This window comes from Pyxicephalus adspersus, chromosome 5 (assembly GCF_032062135.1).
Source record: "Pyxicephalus adspersus chromosome 5, UCB_Pads_2.0, whole genome shotgun sequence".
In the NCBI taxonomy this organism is placed as follows: Eukaryota; Metazoa; Chordata; class Amphibia; order Anura; family Pyxicephalidae; genus Pyxicephalus; species Pyxicephalus adspersus.
The window spans coordinates 76,355,309-76,373,232 of record NC_092862.1 but is presented as its reverse complement, the minus strand read 5'-3'; the positions used below and the strand labels follow the sequence as shown (position 1 = coordinate 76,373,232).

The 17,924-nt window shown below is 34.8% G+C and overlaps 1 protein-coding gene across 10 annotated transcripts in view; it reads left to right on the top strand.

The window, feature by feature from the left end:
* LOC140331146 (poly(rC)-binding protein 3-like) overlaps positions 1 to 17,924 on the top strand; it is a 430,678-nt gene that overhangs the window by 391,556 nt on the left and 21,198 nt on the right. For 9 of the 10 annotated variants that reach the window (XM_072411900.1, XM_072411901.1, XM_072411905.1 and 6 more), the window contains 7 exons: positions 4,100 to 4,231; positions 5,919 to 6,047; positions 6,611 to 6,754; positions 13,715 to 13,756; positions 14,229 to 14,304; positions 15,806 to 15,858; positions 17,328 to 17,497. In XM_072411900.1, coding sequence (XP_072268001.1) covers positions 4,100 to 4,231; positions 5,919 to 6,047; positions 6,611 to 6,754; positions 13,715 to 13,756; positions 14,229 to 14,304; positions 15,806 to 15,858; positions 17,328 to 17,497 — 746 coding nt within the window. The remainder of the gene's footprint in view (positions 1 to 4,099; positions 4,232 to 5,918; positions 6,048 to 6,610; positions 6,755 to 13,714; positions 13,757 to 14,228; positions 14,305 to 15,805; positions 15,859 to 17,327; positions 17,498 to 17,924) is intronic. The other variant, XM_072411907.1, reaches the window with a different exon arrangement.

Below are 17,924 nucleotides of genomic sequence, written 5' to 3'. Positions count from 1 at the left end.
AATCTAAAAGCAACTTTCCTCATTTAAGACTCTAAATAGTATATATACAAATAGGAACCTCTCCCAAATCCATAACAATCTAGGTCTTTCTTTATGATAACAGGTTGACAAATGTCAATCAAGTCTTTATACTCCTAAAAAAAAAAAAAAGTACAACACATTTTAGGGCTAATAATGGTCTTCACAAATACTCAACAGAAAACGGAATCATTTGTCACAGTCAGAAGAAATCTGTATGATCACAGATTTTTTTTAAGATAGAATACCTAAACATAAACACTTTCTGCCAATCTATTTTACCCTTTAGCAATGTTCTTTAATTTAGAATGGACAGAGCTTTTCTCACTGTTTCAGCAGATAAGTAGGTTTTGCCAATAATATAATATTGGTGGTAAGCACAAATTTGCATTTTGTGGTCATCAATTACTTAGTTTATTTTACATGCTTTTTTCCAATATCCAGTTTTTCATGGGAATAATCAAGGAAGGATATATATTAATACATACTTTAAATAGCTTCATTTTTATGACTAAGGATGCATTTTTTTGAAAATTAAAGTACAGGCATAGTCCTTCTTGTTTGGACTGGACTAGTTGTATTAGGCTGCACTAATCTTTTTAATGCAAATTTACCAATGCATGAACTCATGTGCAAGACTAGAGGCCACCCTAAAAATAGGATAAAATAAAAAAACAAGATAGATCGGTGCAAATACCTGGCAATCCATTTGTCATTCACAAGTTTTTTCTTTATTTTTGTGATGCATGGCTAAAATCACTGTTATAAATACTGTCTTCTGGAAATCAATGTAGTACACCAGTGTTACTAAATGAAATGTTATGGTTTTTACTTTAATTAAAAAATCAAGAATGAACATTTATAGTAAATTATTCTGAACCATCAATAATTTACCATGGTCACATACAAATGTTTACACTCTATAGTAGTGTCAGGAGCTAGCTTATCACCTTAAGCATTCTTTACTTTATTGTTGGCCTATTTACTTATTACTATGTTTGTTAACAGGAATGTGTTAAAATCTGGCATGCATGAGTATGTTTGAAGGTGATAAGATTTGTAAAAGATTGAAGCCAGATTATCAAAAAGTTTTAACATGTACCTGTATGATTCAGATGATCAGTTTTTCATGTTACTCTTAGCTTTTTAATAATCACTTTTATCTTACTTATTGTTCTGTACCACAGCATGTTATAATGATGTCTGATTTTTGGGATGTGTTTTTACAGCTGCATGTCACAGGTTCAGATGTAAAGCCTGGTGTCTGTCTTTACATTCCTGTCGTGCTTATAAATTGCTATTATCTTCCTGCTATAATTAGAAGTCAAGATCTGAACATTATACTCCGATTGCTGTCAAGAACAAGGTTGTTCATTGGCTTTGACCCCATGTCACTTAGTTCTTAGTACTGAACTCAAATGACATTCCACACTTTGCTCCATATATCAGCATAGAAGCATATTTACACATTCCAACCTGCTTTTACTAAGACAACTTGAGGTCAGAAAGCTTAAATGTGTTTGTAACTAATTAACCTGTTTTTATTTTTAGATAAGCTTAAGCTCCATGTTCCAGCAAGTACATGCCTAAAGTCAGCTCCCTTGTGCGCCTCCAAGTTTTTGTAGTTCGAGCTATTGACACAGTACTATGATGATCACAGCTGCCTCTGCATAACTATTCTATAGACCAATTCTTAGTGTAGGATATATTTTCACAGCAATTAACTGACTTAAAATATGGTTAGTTAGTAATTAAATAAAAAATAATAAAATAAAAAATAAAAAAATAAGGGGAATTTAATCACAGTAGGTGGCAAGGGGAGGCAATTATCTGATATTTCAGAAACATCCATGACTAAGGTAGATTAGATGACCCGTTCATAATTTCACCAGTACCCCAGTACCCCTATTAACATGCCCTTAATAATTACAACTGTTTTGTAGTAAAAAAAAAAAAAAACTTTTTGGCCATAGCAGCCTATTTTATTGCTACATTTAACATATACATTTATTAACATTTAACATATACAACTAAAACAAAAGAACACACTAATTAAATCATTTCCACATTGAAACATTGAAACATTTTAAAATATTTTCCGCACTTTCAAACAGTTATAATTTTATATTTTAAAGGTCCACTCTTCCTAAGGTACCACCGCTCAGCCGAACGGGCTCCCAGCTGCTACCACACTGGCTCGGGAACAGTTAGTGGGCATCTCTGCTTCCTCCTTGCCCCCACGACAACCCAGTGTCGCGTGGGGCTCCACTTGCCCCGAACCCCATACTAGAATGAGTTCGCATTCCCCTGTTTTTATGAATTTATAACTCCCATGGATCAACCAAAGAACCACCTACACTGCTATGACATACTTGCCTTAACTACAGGGAGGGAGGGTGGGCACTTTCCTTCCCTCGGCTATACTTCTTCAAAACTGACCTATCCCCTCCAGCTAGCCCCCCTTTTATCATTGCCCTTTGACCCGACCCTCAGGCCACTATCACACCCCTTCACCCACCAATCAGTTTAAAACAAAACAACTACCTCTTATTATACCCGCCTTCACTAAACACGAAGTCATGTGGCCCTTCGCCTATATTTTTTTTTTTTGTTTGTTTGCTATGGGCCATCTTTCTGCATTCCACCAATGCATTCCTGCATGTTGGTAGCAGTCTTGGTACTTGTATTATTACTGTGTCCCCTATTGTTTGTTTCCTGGCTCCTAGGCCTAGGTTTTACATAGGGCTTGGACTTCTGCCCAAATTGACATTAAAGTGTATGTATAGCCAACATTTGTTCTTTCAGGTTTGGATAGATTACAGAAAGATCAAGCCCAAGTCAGTTCATTTATGCATTTATTGATGTGGACTCTGTTTGCCATTGGGGGGATTTCCTTGTCCTTGAAAGGTTCAGCATGGATCAATCATTGTGGACTTACATCATATGTAGTGGTGGTCAGTTAGTTCTGACAGTCATCTGATGACAACTGTCACCTCGTCAGGCAATCTGGCCACCAGACAATGACAGCTGTCATCACCTGGTAGCTGGAGTCATACTATAACTGGTAATATTACTGGTTTAATTAATATAGTTCATCGAAAATACTAATCTCAACTCAGAATTCTTCCCAGCACTCCTAGTAACATGCAATATTACCAACCCTAAGGATTTCCAATTCTGATGTAAGTAATACATGTTTTGGCTGGAGGTCATGTTAAAGACATAATTGCATTTCCAATACACTACAGGACAGGATATTAAAAAGGGAGTACATACTGCTGAAGTACTGCAGATTCCTTTTTGCAAGGTTAGGGAAAGGACAACTGCAGATTGTAGTATGTTTGGGTTTTCTAAATTATTGAAAGATTTATGCTAATCCCTAAGATCATTTCTCAACAGGTGTCATTTTTATTTTTTAAACAAGTGAAATAATACAGTTCAGTTTAGTTATTCCCGTGGTGTTTAATCTAGTCTAAACAGGACATTTTATGAAACACAGAGAAAATATGGTATTTTCTCCATGCATATATTACAGAAAGATAGAATGTGCAAGCAGTGAGGCTAACAATATTGTTAGTACTTTTTGCTTCTAAATGAAAATTTGTGAAATTAGGCAATGTAAATGTAAGAGTTCTATGTGGCACTGTAGGCTCTCATTGGTCTTCCCTATCCAGCTTGAGTATTGTAGGTAAAGGCTTTGAAAGTTTTATTTACAGTTCCTGCTCGGATATCTGAACTATGACTTTAAGCAAGTTTAAGTCTTGCATTCCTTAATAAGGGCTTGTTCCCACTATATGAAATATACAAGCACACACAAAAAGGGTCAGAAATGCACACAGCAGTGTGTTGACAAAATTCACTTCAACACAACACATATGTGGGAACATTAGACATTGCTCTCCATGCTTTGTCTTTTGTCCTTGTGTATTGCTTATTATGTAAAACACAGTAAACAGCACTGCACAGCACATAGAGGGAACAAGGCCTAAATCATCCTATTAGAATGTATCTTGAAGAATGACTATATACTTCAGTGGCTGATAGATAGATTAAATATACATATTTTTTCAATGTCTTACAGGATATCAATGCTTCCATGACAAACAGCACAGTAACAAGCAAACCACCTGTAACTTTACGGTTAGTTGTACCTGCGAGCCAGTGCGGATCTCTTATAGGCAAAGGAGGCTCTAAAATAAAAGAAATCCGGGAGGTAAGGCAAAGTTCATTTCATAAATGGTATTGAAATGGTTTGTGCATTTGTTGGACACTTTTTTAACTCCATTGATTGTGTGCATATCAACAGTAGAGGATATATCTCTAGTCCCAGTGAAAATAGGGTTTGTTTTTATGAACATTGATCTGTTATACAAGATGGCTGACATTACTGTATGGTAGTGCTGTGTTTAGCTCAAAAGCACATTTCATTCATTGCAAAATATCTTTTATGTCATAAGTTGATAAAACCTCAACGTAAAAACCTCAGCCAATCACAGAGCACTAGGGGTGAATGGAGAGCCTTGTCCTCATTTAACCCCTAGTGCCCGGTGGATCCCTCACTGTCAGATGTCCCAGGGCTGTGCTCATATCATGATTGCAGCCATGGAAATCATCCTGATATTTAGATAACCTGTGAAAAAAAAGTTTTGTTACACAAACACACACATAAAATAATTAAACATTAAAGCCTCGTCCAATTTTTCACACATATTTTAACCTTTTTAGGGAATGAGTAAGGGGTTTTCTGTACCCCGGTACTCATTCCTTGAAAGGTTTAAAAGTAAAACTTTTATAAACGCTTATGTAAAATCGCGGCAATTCGCTGTAAACCAAGTCATAGGCGTTTATAAAAGTTTTTTGACGTTTTAAAGTTAAGCTTTAAATCGCTTGTAAAAGTGCATAAAAACGCATATAAACGTGGTAGGAACGTTTATATGCCTTTTTAAAACCGTTCATGTAGACCCAGCCTTAGACAGCAGAAGAAAGGAAAATATTTGTACAGCAGTAAAGAGCATTCTTAGATACATAAACGAATTAGAGACTTAGTAGACATTTAGGACAGCCAAGCACATAGGGCCTGATTTATTAAAAGGCTTGAGAAGACAGATTATAACAGGAGAACCTGGGTGACAAGGAATGGATCTGGTACTTGGCTGAAAACATTTGCCAACTAATAGCAAATGATTTTTAGGAAATCTTTTTAAGATTTGCTTGGTCACCCATGTTCTTCCATGACAGTGTATGCTCTCCAGTCTTGGAGAGTCTTAATTTTTTAGTTGAATTCTGGCTCTGATTGTTAAAAAAAACTATTTACACATTTTTTTTTCATTTGGGCACACAAAGCATGTTTATATATATGTGGCTTGGTATTATAAAGATTGTGCTGAATGAACTAATTTATAGGGATATCTTCTGTAAATGTGCAAAACAAATTAGAAATTTAATTTAATTGATTGTAAAAAATAAAAAAAATGTGGAAGAACCTGCATAAGCCTGTGGCTGCTTTATATGTACATTTACAAATACACATTTTACATTTTGTGTATATATATATATATATATATATATATTTATTTATTTAAATATACACACGTATACATATATGTACATTAAACTGAAAGGCAAGGCTTTAAAGCAGTAATAAGCAAGATCATTTCCCCTAAAAGGTTTTTACTGTGTGTCCAACTAATATACCCCAATATATAAAAAGAAACCAATCTTTCCCATAGGCTTTTATGTAAACACCTAACTTTTTTTTACATTTGCCAAGATAGGAAAGAAACAAGATGGACACTTGTTAGCTTGGATGATGGTGTAGTTGAGCTTTGCTAGATACTACTCATTTTATGTCTATGTACTTGTGTACACTGTTTTCAACACACTTTTGTATGGTATTTCAGTCTACAGGTGCTCAAGTTCAAGTAGCAGGGGACATGTTGCCCAATTCAACAGAACGTGCAGTCACCATATCGGGAACTCCTGATGCCATCATCCAGTGTGTTAAACAGATCTGTGTTGTAATGTTAGAGGTGAGTATAAAATATTTTATAATTCTATGTAATTTTGTTTTGTAAGATTAAGGCCAATCCACATTTTTATAATTCATTTTGTCATGGTAAAGTGTGTTACAGTGGCATTTATTTGAACGAAACCCTAACATACTATGGCAAAGCTATGCTTATGCACGTTTTTTGGATCAGATCTTGTTGGATTGTTGGATCCCTAGTGTTTTGCTAAAATGCGTTACAAAATGTGGTAATTTGTGTGGATGGGTGCAAAGCACAGGAATATGTTACGGTAGCTATAATAATGGCTTCAGGGAGTAGACTATTTTTAAAAATGAGTCTTCAATGCCAATGTTGATTCTAATATTGTTGTATTATTGGGATTTAAAGCAACTGATTGCCATGGGCAGCTTAGGCTACCTGAAACTGTTCTTTCTCTTAGACATGTTGATAGATAATCCCCATATTGTTACCAGTAGAAATTTTATGATGATCAACTTACACAGCAAAAAGGTATAACAACTAAAAACTAATTGCAGATGAGTACAATGTAACAAAAATATTTACACAATTTTTTTCATCAACAGTCGCCGCCGAAAGGTGCAACTATTCCTTATCGCCCAAAGCCTGCCTCTGGACCTATTATTTTTGCTGGAGGCCAGGTAAGAGCGGACACCATTTTGGCCTCAGCTGGAAATCACACCGTCCTGGCCCAACCTCAACCAGCACCTGTTAGTTTACTCTGTTTTTCCTGGTATAGTATAAGAGTAAATGTTGTTTTGAGACATTGCTTGCACGTAAAACACCAGTTCACCCCAACGGCTTTGTCATTTCAGAATCGCTACAGTCCTAATTATCATTTTATTGGTTCCTCCTGTTTACCATGCATTAAATAGTTTAGAAACCACTTTGCATGCTGTCTTCCCATTTTAATTAAGCTTCAAATTAATTTACTCTTCAAAGTGTCTGTTTCCCATTGTTCATATACTAAAGATCTGATTTAAGATGATTCTGGAGTGATAGGTTTACATCACCACTATCAAAGTATCAAGTATAGTTTTTTTTAAATGGTCAAGGAATGATTGTAGGAGATAACTAGCAAGCATGCTAGACTAAGTCTTTGTTTTGCACAATTCAGAATTTTTTTTCATATGTGTTTAGTTTATTTTATTCTTGTGTAAAAATGTCTTCAAAAGTAGGTATGTGTTAATATGTGTATAAATTATTTCAGCAAAAGGCATTATACAAAATTGGGAACATGAATGTTCATTCAGGTCAGTGAGTAAGTTGGAGCTTACATTCTTTTTTCATACCCAATCCTGTTTAAAAGAATTAGAACAGGATTGGGTATGAAAAAGAAAAAAAAAGGAAAAACAAGACTTCTTTTTGCACATTGGAGATTTAAAAAGAAAGAAACTTGACCCTATTCACCAAAACAAATGAGGGTTTACTTTGAAAAAACTCCAAGAATATGGGAACTGTTTACCTGTCAAAAGATTTGTATTTCTGTCCATTCTTGGCCACACAGCACATCCCTGTAAGGTAGGGAGGGAAACCTAATTATTTTATATGGCAATAAAACCAAGTCTTTTTGTTGTTCAGCTTATGACTGAACATTGAAAAAGCAGCAGGCCGATCATCAAAATAAATCATTTGACAAAATTATAGTTACCAAAATATAAAAAGATTACAATATCAATAGTCATTATCTTCAATATTGATGTACAGCTACATCTTTTATTGCTAAAAACACATAGGGAATATTTGTAAAAATCTTATTTTGTTTGTTTAAACCTACAATTACACCCCAATCTATAAAAAAAACATTTTGAAGGTGAAGATATCTTTTCACTTGTTAAGTTTTTGAAAAGTGGATTAAATCATGATAACAATCCAGTGATCAAAGACCATCAGACCTGGAGAAATGTTTTAGCTGTAACTTTGTTTGAATACTGTGGGCTGAAAAGAATACAACTGAAAAAGGACAAAAGTTCAAAGTAACACTGATTTCATCCATGTTTTAATAAATTTCAATAACTGTTTACATATACTTTCTATCTAAAAAATGTAACTAACTGACAAAGTTCCAACTAAAGTATATTTATATGGTGCAGTAACCAATCCAGTTTAGTATTCCAGTAGTTGGGAAAAGCCAAAAATAATGTAAAAATAAAACAAATACAGATATGTGACTACTAGGACCTAGTGGTCAGTAAATTGCCAAAATCATAGGACCAACCAAAACCAAACACACTATCCTTACAAAGGAAATTTTGCTACTGACTTTTACAGAACCAGCCAACGTACATAGGTGGTGACAGAGTCAATACCAGTAACAATGATCTAAATAAAAAAACAACATTAAAAACATGTTAGAAACAACCACTTAGTAATGATCACTGGAGTATCATCACATTGTGCTGCTTTATTAAAGTGCTAACACAAGAGCAGAACAAAATGTAGGTAGAACTTCCAGAAAATGTATTTCAAACATCATATCCACCAATGTATATCTCATTTGTTGGGTCTGTTGTAATACTTTCCATAAGACTGTAGCACAACTTCACAATTTAAATACAGTGGGCCTCTATTAAAGCTCTTCTAGACTGGAGAAGATACACTTTCATCAATGAAGCTGGCTGATCCAACAAACCTGGAATGGATCTTGTCCAGGATTCAAAACATTTGCTAGCAAATATCAAATGACAGAAAGAAAGAAAAGAAATCCATTCCAGGTTTACTGGATCACCCAGCTTCACTGATGAAAGTGTATCAGCCTTGGAGAGCTTTAATAAATCAGGCCCAATGACTTTTTGCTTTCGCAGAATTGAATGACTAATGTCAGCAAAGCTTCCTCACATTCGCTAAGCTAAATTTTATTTTCAAATTGAAAATGTATTTTGTAAAATGAACATACTACCGTGTTTCCCCGAAAATAAGACACTGTCTTATATTTTTTTGGGCTTCCAAAAACACACTAGGTCTTATTTTCAGGGTAGGTCTTATATACTTTTTTTAATGAAAAAAAACACTTACCATATTCCCAGATTCCCCTTACAAATTCCCCTTCTGATCACTCTGTGCTTTTTTTCCACTGTTCGGCAGTTAGGACATGGAACAGCAGGTGGCGCTGTGCCGGTTTCTTTCCTGCTTTACAAACAGGAAAAGACACGATGCTGGCAGAAGAGAGACGCTGCTGCAGCCAGAAACACACGCAGGATCGCGTATCAGGTGAGTATATTATTTTAATTTTTTTTTTTAACACATTTTTAAGGGCTCACTAGAACTAGCCTGGTTACATGCACTTCAGCTTCTGACAGGCGAAGTGCATGTAATATCACTCCGCCTGTGACAGGAGCCGGAACTACAAGGAAAGCATCGGCTTGTGCGGCTGTGTGTTAGCCCGCTGTGTGCTGTCTCCCGCTCGGTGAGTACTGTTTTAATTTATGTTTGCTTTTATTTTTTTATTTTTTTTTTATTTTTCTACTAGGTCTTATTTTCGGGGTAGGTCTTATATTAGGGCAGGTTGGGGGAAAAGTGCTAGGTCTTATTTTCGGGGTAGGTCTTACTTTCGGGGAAACACGGTATGTAAGTCCTTAGAAAGTCAGTGTCACTTTAATTGAACATGTCCTAATCTGAAGGTAAGGATAGAATGAACATCCTTTCAAAAAAGAAACTCTTTGTGGTATGAACATTATTATTATAATGGCCCAGTAAGAGTCATTATACTGAGCAGAGCTAGGTAGCTTGAATGTAATGGCTGTGTATTTGCTGTATAACTGAGGCACCATGTAACCACACAGCATAGAAGGTTTGAAAAAACTTTCCCCACTCCCATGAAAATGTTAAACTTGAAGACATACTTAACGTAGTACAAATGTCGGCCCATGTTGGTTCACAACTTGCTCAGTGCAGAAACAGTCCTCTTGATTTTACCATTATTGTAATGTCTAATAACTTGTGATGTCTTTCTCACTTGCATTGACTCTGTGACTATTTAAAGGTTGGCTAATTCTCTGGTAGCCTGTAGCATTTTGTTTATTGTGAAAATATAATACAGCGAGGTAGATAAGTACTGAACACGTCAACATTTTTCTCAGTATCAGTAAATATACTTCTAATGGGGCTATTGACAATTAAATTTACCAAGTAGTCCACACATCCACAAAGAAATCAAAACAAATAGGTCCGTGAACCAAGTTATGTGTAATGAAGTGGAATGGCACAGGGAATAAGTATTTAACATGTTTACTGAAATGTATTTAAAATTTAGTAGAAAAGCCTTTGTTAGTAATGACAGCTTCAAGACTCCTCCTGTATGAAGAAGAGTCACATGCGTTGCTCAGGTGTGACTTTGGCCCATTCTTCCATGCAAACTGTCTTCAAATCTTGAAACCTTCAGGGCCTCCTCTATGAACTCTGCTCTTCAGTTCATTCCATAGATTTTCAATTCAAGTGGGGTGATTGATTCTAACAAAATTTTTTTCTTTCTCCGAAACCAATTGAGAGTTTCCTTGGTTGTGTGTTTGGGATCATTCTCTTTGCTGAAATGTCACCCTTGTTTTACCTTCTGCATCCTGGTAGATGGCAGTAGATTTTTATTAAAAATGTCCCGGTACACTTCTACATTCATCCATCTCACAATTATATGAAATCTGTCAGTACCATATGCTGAAAAACAGCCCCACACCATGATGTTCACAGCTCCAAACTTCACAGTTGGTATGGTGTATTTTGGTTGATGTGCAGGGCCATTTCACCTCCAAACATCGTGTCTGCAAACGCATCCAAAGAGGTAAATTTTGGTCTCATCCAACCAGACTTTATTTCCCCAGTATATCACTAGCTTGTCTAAATGTTGTGCAGCAAATTTTGAGAGGGCATAGAGGCCTTGTCGGTTGAGTGCATTACTTGCATGGTTTTCTTTGAAACACCTGTACCTGGTAATTCCAGGTCTTTCTGAAGCACTCTGCAAGTGATCCTTGGCTCTTGGACAACACTTCTGATTATTATTTCGACTCTTCAGTAAGAAATCTTGCGAGGAGCACCTAGTAATGGCAGGCTTAGGGTAAAATGAAGTACCAACACCTTGGTTACCAAAAAATTTCTTTTATAGGCCATTAGTTAAGACTAAACCAACTGATGTTAATTTGCACTGATAGATTTCAGAAGCTTTGTTGACTTGATTTCATTTTTGCACCTCTTTTTCCTTATGTGTTCAATACCTTTTGCCCTGTGCCATTCCACTTTCTTACACATAATTTATGGACATAATCCTTTTTGCAGTACAGGTGAGACATATTTTTCCACTGTTAGTTACCGGGCTCTTGGAGTAATTGTGGAACCCTGTTTATTACTTTATTAGACCTCTAAAGTTTTTTTGTTTTAAACTTTGAAACAAAGAGTTGGAGAAATGAACTGGATATCAAAATTACAACCATCATCCTTACATATCTAGTCTGAATTATGTAGAGAAGTTGCTGTTTTTCTTAAAAAAAAAAAAAACTCAATATGATTGAAAAAATGGTAAAGCTTTTGGACCAGGCAACATAAGCTGCCTGCTCCTACCCTGACAGCCATCCATCCATAATCCACTGCTAGAGTCCCAATAAAAATCTGTTACTTCTGAATATGGGGTACATATGTACATTTCCAAAACTGTCAACGCACAACGATATATCCCTCATAGACTCCTGTTAGAATGGTTTAAGGAGTGTGCCAAGCTATATGTACCTTTTGACTTTCAGGGAATGTCCATATTTACATGGGATGGCTGTTAGTTTCTAAGCACTACAGAGTTGTTGTTAATGTTTTTTTTTTTAATTGCATGAAAGCTCCTATATTTCTAATGTGACTTTGTAAGCACTCCAAATGCATAGGTTTTTTTTTTCCACGGCTCTTTTGTATAACCAATCATCATTTACAAAACACCCAGCCATGTTGTCTTTAAAAATGGCTTAGCAAACAGAAATGCCTCTATGAAACCCATATAAGCAAATTCAAATGAAATGGTGTAATCTGTGCAGAATAAATCATCCCCATAAAGTTTAATAGAACATTTAACAATAATAATATGGCTAATAAGTCATGTTTGGTTGACGTATAATAGGTACTATTTAGTGGTCACATTATCAAGAAAATATTACCCTGAAGAAGACAGACACAATTATTTTCAAAGTGCTTTTCCAATATAATTTCCTTTTAGAAAACATTGGAAATTAACATAAAGCATTGTAGAATATTTAGGCTTTTACCTACATTTGCATACTGTATACACATAAACAAACACATCATCTGAATGGCCATCTGGCAATGTAAACTTGTCAGTTTATCAACGCCAAAACTCTTTTTTTATGTAGTATTTTAGTAAATGCATACAATTTTCATCTCCATACTCCAATGCAGTTGTGGTTGTCTCACTTTGCAAACAAATAATAAAGGCAGTGACAAAATACAGTGTATTGGAGTCCAAGAAGGTTTACCTGTTTTTACAAATGAACACCCAGCCTGTGACTTTATGATGAATTAGGAAATAAAATTTTTTTTTTACTGTTATGGATATGGACCCCTATATGGTTAACCCCAATATTTAACATCAATGGATTTTTGATGGGATATCAAATACCTATGGTGAAAGTTGTAGTAATATGAGGATGTATATGTGTGAAGTTGTACAAAATAGCTATATAATACAATTTAAACTTACGCTTTACCACAGTTTACTTTGAGGTAATAAGCCAACTATTAAAGAAGCTGAATTATATTTAGCCTTCAAACAGTGTATAGCAAAGTCTCAACATCTCAGCTTTCTAGTCCATGCAAATATTTAATAGTCTGGAGAGTAAGCAAATATTCTACACTTGTTAAAGTAGAATATGTTCAGAGGCTGTGAAGTTCAGAACAGGGGCTTTTAATACATTGGATGCTGGAAAGTTAAATACAGCATATACTCAAATATAAACAAAGACATTTTTTCTCAAAATGCCATTGAAAATAGAATTTTAGTTCATAGTCTATACTACATGACACCTGTAGATGGCAGTGTGTTCCTGTAAAGTTTGTAATAGCCTTTTGCCATCCGAGACAAGGGACATCAGTTTGTTACCCACTTTACGTGAGGACACAGTGCCATCTACTGGTGGTTAACAATAATGCATAATAGATAATTTAGGAGGAAGTGACCAATCATAACCAAATCAAAACTACAAAATTATTTACCCTGTAAACATAGGGGAAAAGGTTATTCAGACTGGACCCATATGATTTTGTTTCCCCATTTAAATAAGTGTTTTTAAAAAAACACACTGTGGGTTTTTTAATTCATGTGGATTTTATTGACATTTATATTGATTACTATTTTTGAATGTTGGCAGTGACAGCCACATTTTGTGCCCTAGGTTTACACTTCAGTCAAAGCATTTTCCTGTACTTTCAGGTAAAAATAAGTACTTTGGTTTATATTTGGAAGCATTGATGACTGAATTGTCCATCTAAAATGACAATGTCAACCAGGTTCCTGCCTAATCACTTGCAAACTAGCTCATATCTGAGCATTTGATTCCTGGTCAATTACAATACTGTACTGTATCCTTTATCAAATCATGTTTGTATAATTTCATCCATAGTCATCTATTGGTAAAATAAATTTATTAAATCTCAAGTGTAATTTTTATTTACTTGTTGTTTTCTAGGCATTTGCAATTCAGGGGCAGTATGCTATTCCACATCCAGACGTGAGTCCAGAGCATGTCAATAATGTCAGACTTACCCTATTTATTTGCACTGGGCAGCATTTACTTTCCATAGGAGATTCATTGATTTTCTTTGTACTAACTTGTATAGCAAATAGTAACTGAATTAGCTGAATTCATTTTGTAGAAAGTATAGCAGCCCAGATGCAAACAGAAATTTGTACTTTTGTCATTAATTTAATTTTGCATGAATTTAAGTTCCACCCATGTGGTGTTATTTTGTATGTTAACATTAGCTATAGTTATTCAGTAAAATAACATTTACAATGTAACATATTTCTATTTGTTGTATTATCTATTATCATAGTTTAGATAAGAATGTTTTATCCTATCTTTCTGTTAATTTCAATAATCCAGTTGTTTTGTTTTTATTTTTTAAAAAATAGATGGTTTTCTGTACTCTGATATAATTACATTTGATTGGTTAGTTCTAATTTCCCATCCTGCCCTGCAGTTGACCAAGCTTCACCAGTTGGCTATGCAGCATACCCCTTTTACTCCCCTTGGGCAGACCACCCCTGGTTTCCCTGGTACGTACCCATTACCCCAAGAATGTCCTTCTTCTTAACACCTTTGTTTTCCCATGGTCATTACATCATTTCTTTTACTAAATGCAGTCAATGACCATTATCCTTTTTTAATCTTTATTATATGATGCTTCTTGTTTTTGTTTTTTGCTGCTGCATTCACCTATGCTTTGTCTGTTTAATTTGCCTCAGTTTGTTTTATTCCATTAACATAAACTAAAGATACCTGTGCTGTCCATTAGAGGAGCAGGCGTACTCAAGCATATACTAATATACGTTGAAATGAATAGATTATGCAGTGGGATTAAACAAATCCCACAGGTTAGCTGAAATTCCATTATACCTGACTTTCCACAGTCATAATGACTAGTAGTAATTAGATTCACTGAAAACAAAATATCTTGTTTAAGAAGTATGTAAAATAATTAAGAGAAATACAAAATAACCATAAAACGAATACAACAATTATTACTTGTTCTTTTATCTAAACATTACATTGGTACATGCTTGCAGTATGATGGTCCTGAGTGTTGCTTTTATCATGTACAAGAATTCTAAGAAATTGCAATTTGGCCTTAAACAGTAGAATTTTTATACCCATTCATGTACAGCAGTTATAATATATCATTCAGTTTGTTCATTATACTCTAGAAGTATTATATTGTATTTATTCATTTAGAAGCTAATAAACATTTGATCTTATGAAGATGTACATGATGAAACATTAGACAATTTTGTCTTATTCTGCTTGCTTTAGACTTTCCAGTCTTATTCCTTATAATAAAAGCTGTTGCTTTGCTCCTTAAATGTTTTCCTTATTAAAACAATAGAATGCATCTTGAATGTATGAATGTAGCCAGCCCTCAGCTACGTTGTTTTTCCCTGTAACTCTCTTCATACCTCTATAAAACAAATGTATGCAACTTACAGTATTCTCTGTTTCCTACCTTTTCCAATAAACCTTCCCTCCTGAGATGTCTGAAATACCACTAACCCTATTGATTTAAAATCCACTTGCCTTCATTGTTTATCCTGCCCAACTCCCACAATATTTTTCTTTAGTAACAACAATCAATCCTTTTTTTGTTATTATTATTTTTGTTTTTATTATCAAATAGGTAACTTTGCTTATTTAAGCAGGCAGGGAGTGCAAGTATTAGCTAAGCACTATTCAATTAAGCCATGTTCCAGTTAGTTAAATTCCTTTGTCTATCCTGCTTCTCAATTGCATCAAGTGGCATTTTGTCCAGTGCCATTTGGTGTTAGACCGACAGTTCTTAATGCATAAGAGATATATTCAAATCTATGCTGACTTTCTACTGTTCCCCCATAATAACGTTTTTCACATTGCTGTAAGTTCTGTACTTTTCTTTGCTGCAGTATGATCTTTTTCATTTTCTTTACATCTGTGGTTTTATGTGTGTGTTTTTTACATTTCCTTTGTTCTGTATGTGCATGCTATTGGTAAATTTTGCCCATAACTTTTTGTTGCTTCTAATCTTAGGACTGGATGCTACTTCTCCAACCAGTTCTCATGAACTTACCATTCCAAATGATGTAAGTGAATTATTACTTTTCAAAATTTGAGGTTTTAATATAAGTACAACATCTAAAATCATTGTGGTTAAAAGCATAGCTTTGTTAAAGCAACCCTGTCAGTTTTTTTTTTGTTTGGTTGTTTTTAAATAGAACTGAAAGGCTACTGCAAGGGAACATGTACTGTAGTATATTAATCCCTCTGGTGTCCTGTGTCCCCTACCTCCCCTCTATTTTACGACTGCAGCCTCTGTTCTTGTCTTTGGCCTTTGACACCTCTGGAAGTGTCAGATGCTTTGTCCTCTGCTGTGCAGTGTAGTTCTCCCTTCTGTCCTCCAAGTCACTATGTAAAGATTGGAACAAGTTGTAGGAGATGCAGACACTCCGAGGAACTGTTAAACGACAAAAAACAATATAAAAAAAGGCTGTTGCACTAGAATAGTTGAAGGCGGACGGCATTGGCCTCTAAAGACGAGAATATACCACCTCTTCACTTTTTTTTTTTAAGATCCTTCGCCCCTCTCTTATATTAAGCAAATGGGATAATAATTGCATTCTTGTAACAAAATGTTATCTTTCTCACTACTTTAATTATTAGTTTTGGAGAAATGTCATCTTTTTATTAACATTAAGATTTAATGTTGGGTCAGTTGTATTTATGAACTGTATAAATATATTGTTGGGCACTAGATTTAAAGATACTATTTAGTAATTGATCATTAATACTTTTTTATGATTTTGACTAAACATTAAAATATGACAAACTAATCAATCTTGTATATGTGATTTATCTTGTATATAGCAAGGTAAGATATATATAAAACACAATGCAGCGTAATATAATATGATGACTTAATTCTAGGTACAGCAAAACAAAAGGTGTGCAATGTTTTACAGTACATTTTCTTTCTAAGCAGCTATATCCTGTGTAGTAAAATCTGTACCTTGTTGTCTTAGCATAGAGAGTGCATAAAGGGGGCACCATGCCATTAGCAGATAGGACAGGTCATTTATGTTCCACCTGGAAAATTTCTTTTCAATGCCTTTCTTCAGTAAGTGTAATGAATCTCTTCAGAGTGAGAAAGATTCCTTCTGCATTGTTGTCACCAGAACTGGTATCTCTTTTAAAAGATTACTTCTTTACAAAGTCCATTGTCATATCACTAACTGCCCCTCAAAGGGGCTCACAATCTAATGTATAAAACCCTATATTTCCTGAAAAACTCACCTATTTGTTTATTACTTGGGTATTAGAAACCCAAATATAATGGTATTAAAATAAAATATTTTCTTTATAGAACAAAGATTTTTCTGTCCTTCTCCTCCAATAGTACCAAAATCACAACTGAAATTAAAACTGTAAATCTCCCTTAAACTCTGGTTTGGGAATAGTGTACATGGAATTTATACCAGTAGTACTACAAAAATTAAGTGGTTGTCAGTGTATTTCATAATCAGATGTGTACTGAAATGTTTTTATTTGCTTTCAGCTAATAGGCTGCATTATTGGTCGACAAGGCAGCAAGATTAACGAAATCAGGCAGATGTCAGGAGCACAGATCAAAATCGCAAATGCTTCAGAAGGCAATGGTGAAAGGCAAGTTACAATCACAGGATCTCCAGCAAATATCAGCTTAGCACAGTACCTCATTAATGCCAGGTAAATTTCTCTACATCTCTCCCTCTAATAAATTCTCTATTCTTAACCCACAATATTAACTCTTTGTCTAGTCATCTCTAAAATACTTTTTTTGCAAATATGTGTACTTTTGGAGAGATTAAGTGACCATAATTTAAATGGAAAGAAGGTGTTTTATACATGTTATTTTCAGAACTATAAACAAAGGGTATTCCATGTGAATTATGTGATTTAAACAGCGCAGTGCAATTTGTTTGTTAGCTGTGAAAGCTATAAAAGCATTTTAGAGTGACCATGAAGGCAGCCTACGTCTTGCTGACCATAGACCTAAGCTGGGCATTAAAATGGTCAAAAGTGCATTTATAATCTGGCAAGATCTAAGGCATCTCTAATGGCTTTTGGGTCCCTAAACATGGATGGTCACCTCAAGCAACTGTTTATGTTTAGC